This window comes from Mytilus californianus, unplaced genomic scaffold (genome assembly GCF_021869535.1).
Source record: "Mytilus californianus isolate M0D057914Y unplaced genomic scaffold, xbMytCali1.0.p SCAF_8, whole genome shotgun sequence".
NCBI classification, from domain to species: Eukaryota; Metazoa; Mollusca; class Bivalvia; order Mytilida; family Mytilidae; genus Mytilus; species Mytilus californianus.
Genome location: NW_026262734.1, coordinates 11,378,108 through 11,388,662, shown reverse-complemented (window position 1 = coordinate 11,388,662; position 10,555 = coordinate 11,378,108). Strand labels below are relative to the sequence as shown.

Here is a 10,555-nt window from a genome sequence, read left to right as displayed (position 1 = left end):
ACATTGATAACTCAGGATGGTTTGTAAAACAAACATATTTACCCGCATCAATCAAAACTGCAGTATTTGTACTTTACAATGAAAATAAATCAATAAATCTGATAACTCAGGGTGCATTGTATAATACTATTGACAGCAATCTTAATACACAATGGCTACAAAATGTTATCAGCTTTAATTTAGACAATATTTCCTATTTTTATTCAAAATCCTGAACTGTCACTTAAAATCAGTAGATTTGGTAGTAGGAGGAAATACCTTCCAGTTCAGTTTACTAAAATCGAATTGATGCTATCAACATCAGGAACGTTCTTCATCACAAAGAGGTAACATCTAAAATTCCAATTTTTTTAAAATCAGTCTGTTCCTATTGTATCCTGCAGCTACACAAAAAACATTACACATAAAGTATTTAACTATAATCAAGCATTGCAGTACCTTGATTTAGAAAAATACAAAAAAAACCTCAGATTTGGGACTGTTTCCCATTCGCCTTATATTTACAGCCCCTCTGGCCATTTTATTACTGGGGATCTAAACATAATTCAACATGAACATCTCCGAAAGGTGATATATCATGGTCCTTAGTTCAGAGAACCCTAACACATCAATTGAAGCCATAACTTCAAAATAATTATGGATCCCAACGAGGAGTACGCCAGAGCATTGGCTAAACGAGAAGAAGTTGAACATGTTCTACAAAGGAATTATCAATTACATTGACAAAAATTCTGTCTGCAGTGAAAGAGGGTCTTCAGAAATACTGTGAAACTGTTTACTTACGTAGTGGTATTAACCCTGTATACCACCATTCCCCATGTGAAATTAGTCAATCGTCCAAAAGAAATATTCCACAATGCTTTTCAATATAAAAATGGTAGCAGACGCTATACATTTATTGCTTTGGGATACCATACGGCATATTTTGTTAATAGTGAACAAAAAGGTTAAACATGCAACACAGAGGAACAAGTGATCAGTATGCTGGAGTTTCGTATTGACAACATATTTGTTGAATTTGGAGGTAGACTTTTTCAACAAATTGTCGGCATTCCTATGGGAACGAATTGTGCGCCTCTTCTTGCAGACCTCTTTTTATTTTCGTATGAGTCGGATTTCCTTCAGACACTTCAAAAACAAGAAGACCGAAGAAGTCATTTCATTTATTTACACATTCAGATATATTGATGAAGTTCTTTCCATTAACTATCCAAACTTTTCTGATTGGGTTCCATTAATATATCCTCTAGTACTTGAAATTTAAAAAACAGCAGACACAGCTTCCTTTGCCTCATTTTTAGACGTATACCTCAAATTTGACATAAGCGGTCATTTTATTACCCGAATATATGACACATGAGACAATTTTTATTTTTAAATTATAAATTTCCCCCAACTCAGTAGCAATATACCAACTCCATCTGCATATGGGATATACATTTCTCAACTCATTCGGTTTTCAAGAGCTTGCAGCTTCTACTCAGACTTTATAAAACGTCACCAGAGTCTGAGCAAAATGTTGATGAGCCAAGCTTATGTCAAAGAATGTCTCGTTCCTTTTCTAAAAAAAAGTTCCTTGGGAGATACAAATATAAAAAAGAAGATGTGGTATGATTGCCAATGAGACAACTCTTCACAAGAAACCAAATGACACATAAATTAACAACTATAGGTCACCGTACGGCCTGCAACAATTAGCAAAGCCCATACCGCATAGTCAGCTATAAAAGGCCCCGAAATGACAAATGTAAAACAATTCAAACGAGAAAACTAACGGCCTAATTAATGTACAAAAAATTAACGAAAAACAAATTTGTTACACAGCAACAAACGACAACCACTGAATTACAGGCTCCTGACTTGGGACAGGCACATACATACAGAATGTAGCGGGGTTAAACATGTTAGCGGGATCCCAACCCTCTCCCTAACCTGGGACAGTGGTGTAACAGTACAACATAAGAATGAACTATTAAAATCAGTTGAAAAAGGCTTAACTCATCAAATGGATACCAATAGAAATACATCTAACAAAAACACAGAGTGGACGTGGCCGGGTACTTGTACATCCCAACTACAAAAAAGGCACTACATACAGATCTGAGAGTACTCGCAGTTACTGACAGCTTGTTCAAAGCCAATAACAACTAATAAAAAAATCATGCATCTAAGACTAAATTATCAATCAGTACACATCCAACATCCAATTGATTTAGTGTAAAGACATCATAAACAGTCAGAGAAAAACATGACCAGACCTTGTTGATAAATATTCCGTACCAACTTCACAAATAATACATGATTGTCTTAAAGTATCGATTCTAGGTACTGATGTTGTTTAACATCTAAATTACGTGTTATAGTGTTCTTTGTGTTTGTCCTTGTACAATTTTTAACTTTTACTGTTTAGTCCATTGTTGGTAATATAATTTTGGTGTGTCTTGGTACTAATACATCCCGCCATTGTGTTATTGTGCTATGATCAAGTTTGTATTCTTGTTTTTTTATTTTTTCTTATGTACTTTGTCTATATGCCATTTTGTTTTTTTTTGTTGAAATAGTAATTTGTTTTTATAGTGTTTAAGATTATATTGCAATATTGACTGCTGTACCACAATTTTTGATATTTTCACTTTTTATGTCTGTTTGTTTTGCTCCCACATTGTTGTCAATATAATGGAATTCTATGCGACTGCCATACAAGTGATAGGTTTAGCTAGCTATAAAACCAGGTTTAATCCATCATGTTCTACATTAGAAAATGCCTGTACCAAGTTAGAAATATGACAGTTGTTTTCAATTCTTTTGATGGGTTTTAGTTTTTGATTTTGCCATTTGTCAAGGACTTTCCGTTTTGAATTTCCCTTGGAGTTCGGTATTTTTGTTATTTTACTTTTTAATATCTCAGAATGGTTTGGATAACAAAATTAGTTGCGTGCATCAATCAACACTGGCCATATTAGTTAAAAATTATATGCTGGTATCATAAATCAGTAAATTGGGTTACCCAAGAAGAATAGTTTAATATATAAATTACAGCAAAATTGGTAAACAATGACGACAAAAGTTTGTTGGCTTTAACTGACAGTGCCATGCCCCAATTTCTCTTTTTATTCAAAATATAGAACTGTCATTAAAATTAGTATTGATGATAACGCCGAATGGTTTGCAATTATCAACATTGGCCATATTTGTACGTTATATTGGAAATTATATGCCAGTATAATAATTTAGTTAATTTTGTGACACAGAATAGAATGTTCATATATAATATAAATGACAGCAATATCCCTTATTTTGCAGAGTTTAAATTCGAGCGTCAACATTTCGTCTTTTTTTAAATTCAAATTAAGGAAAATGAAATAATCCGTAATCTTGGTATGTTAGGAAAAATTTTATAGGTAAACAGTTATGGATATATTCTCTAATGTAAACGTTTAAGATCTGATATAACCAGAATGGACAAAAGCTGGGACCAATACATAAATGTATATAACCAAGAATATTCAAAACTGCGTCAGAAAATAATACATATCCGGAAACTATACAACTTTCCGTTGAACATTCTGTCGAAAATATGATCTTAAATCAAAGGTAATCAAAGTGAATTACGATAAAAAATACATGTAAGGCAAAGGCTATATTTAGGAGGGGACTGTACAAAATCGGGAACGAAGCAACTTAAAAATGTTTCTATCTCATCATACTAATTTATTTCTTCCTATACGTTGGATAACTCTCTATGCGAATTGAGAAGCTTTCCCTTTTTTATGATACCTACATGTGTATAGATATATGTGTCGATCGACGAATACTAAACTTTATTACCATTATTTCATTTATAAAAAAACTAATGATGATAGACATTCTGATATGTGTATAGATAGAGTTGCAGTGTATAGTGTATAGTATTTTACTGTGCTGGATGACAAAACAGTATGATTAGCGTTTACATAGTCAAAGGTCATGTTTGATCCGAAAAGTGCTTAGCACAACAATCTTTAAAAAGCATACCAGCATATATTTAGTCATGAGCTGACTTATAATCAGCAACCGATCAAAGCAAGAAGAAAACACATTGATATCAAACATTTATTCTTATTAACATTACCCTGTAGTTACTCAATATCATATTTTTGATTATCAGTAGTCCTATCTTTTAAGAAGAGGATGTAGAAATAACACATTTTTGAATGCTATTGAAAGTTTAAGAGAAAATTTCATTATAAAGACAACATTGAAATTACGATTGAGAACACTATATCATATGGTGGATTTTTCTTTTAAACTGTAAGAAAAAACATATTGCTTACAGAAAGCACATTAAGTGTCTTTCTCCGATTTCTGCGATTCGTGTTTGGCGTAGTAACGCAGGCTAGCGAATCTTACCTGATAAAATATCTTATTTGCAATGAAATGTCCTGCAATTATGAGGACATTTCGATATTAGGAAACGTCCACACAATATGAAAAATACACGACAAAGAAAATATATAAGTTTTTCGTATTAAAAATGTCACACACTTTTTACATATATACATATATCATTTGTCAATGCAAAATATTTGCAAATAAACATAAACGCTTATATCGTCGTTTTTCACATAGAAAATAGCCTATTGAAATATGAGCATACTTCTGTCGATCGACTCAAAATTGATTAATTTTAGAAATCTTCTTATAATTATTTTTTTATATCCAGGCTAGGAAAGGACAATGATCAATTACACAGAATTTAGTTAATTTTCTGGAGACACATTTTATTAATATTTTTAGATTTTATTTTAAATCTATTTATTATTTAAACGGAGTTTACACCGTCCAAGTTTCGTTGGATATAGCCTTATCCTGAATCTCATTTTTGGAAACATGGATTCTAATCTTAAACTATATTTGAAGTAGTTTAAATCCCTTGTCAGGCAGTAGAACTGCTTCGATGCTACGACTCACTGAAAAGTTACGATTTGAGGTTGTAATCCCTATGCAAAATCTGTACCAAAAAAATTGTTAAAACTAACCTCATCTCCACAGCAAAGTAGCAAAATAGTCATTTGTATGTGAAAGTGGAAGCATATAGAGAACTAAATCCGTAGAGTCAAGGCATTGTGTTCTTATGTTGTTAGACCACGGAACCAAGTTAGGGGATGATTGAGTGCTTTCTAATATGTTAAACCGCCTCCATCTTCTTCATGTGCCTGTTCAATCCAGTAAGATGTAATCCAACGGTTGTCATAAATAAACTGCTTTGGTCCACAAGCTTGTAAACTTCGTACTTTATATGGCCTTATTACTTTTTTTTCTAGTGTCACTGAATAGTCTTTTGTAGAAAAATCGCGCGACTGGCGTACAAAATTATAGCTTGATATCTTTGATGAGTTTTCTACAAACAGCAAGCATTTTAAAAATTGAATTTAATACAAATACAAACTAATCGAATATCCTAAACAGGCCATAAAAACATACAGTCACAAGCGTTCAGGATAAACTTTCATTATAATCGATTGAAAAATATAAAAAATAACATATTTGAATGTTACTCATATGGCGAATTGCAACCTACTTTATTCCAATTTTCGTTAAGTGTATATAGTGGAAGACAAAAAAAAAGGAAAATGGCCTAATCTAAATGTCAGAAATTGGAAATCTTTCAACGAATAATAATTTTTGTGAAAATGAATTCCAATAATTTAAAGCTTTTTACACAAAATTCTTAACTGAAGAAAACATAAAACATGTTATAAACTGGTAAGCCTGTGCATGCAGATTTACCATATATGCATACATGTAAACATCCTAAAAAAATAAAACCAATGTTTTATATTCTGACAATGTGGAAAAGCATTTTTTATAAATACCCTTAACATCGGAAAAGCTGATTTCCATTTAAGTATATATGACAAAAGCTTTCTGGCATTATAGCTAATAAAACTTATGTAAAATATTTCAACATAGTTTTAAAATCGTTTCAAAAGTATAATGATACTTCATATTTTGACGTAAAGCATTTGAACGAAATTCGAAATTCGACTTGAAACATCAAAAATTCTGTCATAAAAACCAATTTGACTCTAGCCCTAAGTTATGGTAAAATTGCTTAAAACAACAATGTTCTCAATGTTATAAAAATACAAATACAAGTCCACGTTATAACTTTTTTCTGATATGGGTCTATGAGTTTTGATGCATAGCGTTCTAGAACACCATGTAATGCGTACGTTACATTGTGTTATTTTGTGCGAAGGAAGCTTGGAAATTTCAGGAACATGTTATCACTTGTGACAACTTAAAATAACGGCAAATAAAGGCAACAGTAGTATACCGCTGTTCAATAGTCATAAATTAAGCATAAACAAATCCGAGTCACAAACCAAAACCGAGGGAAACACATCAACTATAAGAGGAAAACAACGGAATAACAGAAACACTAAACTGCTACAAAAACAAACGCCAACATACATAGAAACGGACTATTTCATAACAACTGCCATATTCTTGACTTGGTACAGGACATTTTAAGAAATTTGGTGGGTTGAACCTGGTTTTATGGCTAGCCTCCCGCTTATATGGCAATGTTGAAAATACCGCTAAAATGGCAACATTACGTGACAGAAATACAATACAAATAAACCAAAGAAAACTCAGGACAAAGAATTACATAAATAAATAATATAATTGTACATTACAACATGTAAACCACAGAATAACAACGAACACCTTCCACACATAGTACACCACAATAGAATTATGAATTGAAATTTGCGGTTACATGGTTACTAAAGCTTGTACACAAAAAGGGGTGAAAATTTGATTGGTTAACTTCCAGTGATGGTTAGTTTTTCATATGCAATTAAATGATAGTTGAAATTTTGTCTATAGTACTGGACAGGATAAAACTTTACTCATGCCAAGTATTTCTTAATTTGAAACGAAGATAAATTTTGCACAATATTTTGAAAAGTGCAAATTTAACAAAGGACTAATAGGGGAAAATCAATGGTGGTATTATACCTATTATGGAAAGCTGCACATGTGTGTACTCTCATTTGCTAAAAATTCATGCTATTTAAGGGAAATATTACAAAAATGAAATATTCTGAGTGGATTGAGTCTCAAAAACACATTGTATGAGAAAATTGCCTTAATAATAAATAACTTGTTTAAGTAACGCCCCTGACTGCTCAGTGTTTTGGGGAGCTTTTTTCTGACTTTTTCTCCTTATTTCTTATATTTTGCTATAATAGAAAACATCTTACTAAGTAATACTTTAATAAATATATAGTTATTAGTAAATGAAATTATTTTTGAAGCAGTAATGACAAAATATTCACTAAAAGGGAAGCTTTTTATGTCCCTTTCTGGAACGCGGAGTAAATTTAAGTTTTACGTAAGGAATTATTGAAACCTCCATGGAGTCAGTAAATTTTTAGAAGGATAGTTCATTCAGCTTGAATATTTCAATTACGTGTCTATTATCAGATTTCTTTCATTAATGAGTGAAAGTTACCCCAAATTGTTTATTCATTGGCCTAAAATGATAAAATTTTGAGGAAATGATAGGTGTAAATGGACCAAAAGGTACCTTATAATGAAGACAAAGAGGTCCATTAGTGGTATTTATCAACCTACAGTCATCTGTTGTATCATTTTCAACTGTTTGTATGCAGAGTAGATAGATATTTGATCAGTTTTGGTCCACACTATATTCTATCATCATGCGGCTTGATATGGATTTTTCGAAGAAATTTTGCTCCAATCGTTGTAGATGACGTCATACATTATACTAGATTTTTCTCAAACTGTTGAACTGATTATGACAAAACTTGACAGTAGTGCTTGAAATAACCAGTATTACAAAGAAAAATAAATCACATTCCGTTTATTCAACAAAAAAGTCTTCTTGAGGTGTAATACCACCAAATCATAGTACGTCACATCCAGTTGCATACAAAAAAGGGTCGAAAAATATATACCCTTGAATTTGACAGTTGTAGGAAATTAATCCTACATTTCATTGCAGTAAAAATATTCTGGGTTATAAACATATATCTTGGGTGTTTCAGAGCACCATTATTTTTTTTATTTGGTGTTACTATGAATATTTTGGAAACTTGAGGTTACATGGTTACTTAAGCTTGTACACAGGATGAAAAGGGGTGAAAATTTGATTGCTTAACTTCCAGTGATGGTTATTTTCTTATATGCAACGAAATGTTGAGTGAAATTTTGTCTATAGTACTGGACAGGATAAAACTTTACTCATGCCAAGTATTTCTTTATTTGAAACAAAGATAAATTCTGCACAATTTTTTGAAAAGTGCAAATTTAACAAAGACTAATAGGCAAAAATCAATGGTGGTATTACACCTTAATATAGAATCATGTTAGTAATGTTGTAATTATTTGTATTTTCTAGCAATGTCGGTTTTTCTTCTAAATGAAACCTGTGTAAAAACAAATAAATCCAGTGCATATAGTTGCTTTGATTTGAAACAAACTGTCACCCTGAATATTTAACAGCTGTAAAAGGGTTGAATTTTACACAATTGGAGGATTTCTATTTCCTTTTAGAACACGATGATTTGGTGAATCACAATAAAGAATTATGAATGTAAATATAGATAAAATGCTACATTGATGTGTTAGTGGTAACAAGGTGATTGTAAATCTAACGTATCTGCAACAGAACGAATAATATTATTCGTTGCTGTATTAAATTATTAGATATCAACTCGCCATGTCATTCAATTGAAGTAAATGTTATAACAAAGCAGTTAGCAACCCTCTCAATGACATGTGTTTTTGGAACCACGAAATGATAGAAACGAAAATCAATATAAGGCTTCCCAAACGTCGTTTGTCCATCTTATTTACAGGTTGAGCGATCTGCTGTTCATTCCTTGTGTCTATCAATTACTTCTACAATAAATATAAAGCTAATTTGAAGTATATAGATAGATGGCTAAATACAGAAGCTTTCACCCTGACACTTTCGAGCTTTTATTATGAATAAAATTTACATATGATTAATTAAATACAATAACCTTTTATACGATGCATCACAAGAGACATTTTATTTGCGAATACGTATACTTTTCGACGATTTAGTGAAACATATAAATTACACGAAATATGTTTGATAACAGCTAGATACATCCAAATTTTGATGAAGTGACTGTTTTCCATTGAGAAAATATTTTAGAAACAGACTCTGAAAACAAAATCTTGAATCAAACTGTTTGCCTCGTTATGCCACTGTAAGATAATTTGATATGAAAAAGGCAAAAGATACCAAATGAATATCCAAACTCATTAATCGAAAACAAACTGTCAATGTCATGGGAAAAAACGAATAACAACAAAAAGACAAACAATAGTACACAAAACACAACAAAGAAACCTAAAGACTGAGCAACACGAACCCTCCAAAAAATTCAGCTGCTCCGGAAGGGTAAATCCCTCACCCCATGTGGCACTCATCGTGTTGCTCATGTAATTAAAACCGGGTGATAAGAATAATTCTGTAGGTTACATTCGACAAAAAGAGGAAGGGATCGTGGTTACGACTATTGGACCATATCCGTCGTCATCTGTGAAACAGAATTTCTATAAAGGTCAATTAACACGTAATGGCCACCGTAAAATTTCGAGGGGATGATTTTAACTTCACCAATTAGAACTCTTGGTTCAATAGATTCCTTTTCCGCAGCAATCCTCTATCAAGGAAATCATGATAGCAAATATGCAGAGATATCAACGACTGTTGTAGGATTCTTTCACAAGAATAACATTGAGAACTTTACCACACAATCTAAAATGAATTAATCTTATCTGTTTTATTTGGTTTTCCAACTGTTTGATTCGAGTGGCAATAAAGAGTCTTATATACACAACAACACTGATTTGCCATACCACATTTTCAGACTGTTATCTCTTATTGATTAAAAAAAAAAAACACAAACCACAGAGACACTGCTTGTGGACGTTCAGTCCCGGAGGATATCAACAACCAAGTTGCATTTAACCGCAGTTAAAGATTTTATAAGCTAGATTTTGAAGAACTTTGTTCGATTTTTTGGTTTTAAATTCTCTTCAACTATTGATAAGAGTGCCACAGATGATTCTAGTGTAGACGAATTGCCAATATTAAGTTTTGTCTTACTGACAAAGGCAAAGATCAAAACACAAAGCACTATATGAGGAAGTTCTTTCCACATACAAATAACTGATATTATTTATCACATTTTGAACTGGACTGACACGCGTACTGATAAAGTCCATTTGTAGTGCCGAAATAGTTTTCATTACGTTGTCATTCAATTTTGTTCGTATATGTTTATCTTTCATCAGTACCTTTGCACACATCTTAAAACTTTTTTCCCTTTGTGTGTGGAAAAGTCGTTAGACGATCCAGTACGTCTTTCAACCATCTTGCGACTTGTCAAGACAATGAATCATCGGACAATTATTTCCTTCGAGTTAAACTTTTTTCGGCAAATATTTTCATGACTTTGTTATGTTATTACTTTCTTTACTATTTTGATGGGATCGGACACTT

At 32.1% G+C, this 10,555-nt stretch overlaps 1 protein-coding gene across 7 annotated transcripts in view; it reads right to left on the bottom strand.

Moving 5' to 3' along the window:
• Positions 1-6,651: 6,651 nt before the first annotated feature.
• The window catches only part of LOC127712352 (uncharacterized), a 143,248-nt gene continuing 139,344 nt past the window's right edge, over positions 6,652-10,555 (bottom strand). For 6 of the 7 annotated variants that reach the window (XM_052218726.1, XM_052218723.1, XM_052218724.1 and 3 more), the window contains exon 10: positions 6,652-8,916. In XM_052218726.1, coding sequence (XP_052074686.1) covers positions 8,907-8,916 — 10 coding nt within the window. In that variant the 3' untranslated portion in view covers positions 6,652-8,906. The remainder of the gene's footprint in view (positions 8,917-10,555) is intronic. The other variant, XR_007987052.1, reaches the window with a different exon arrangement.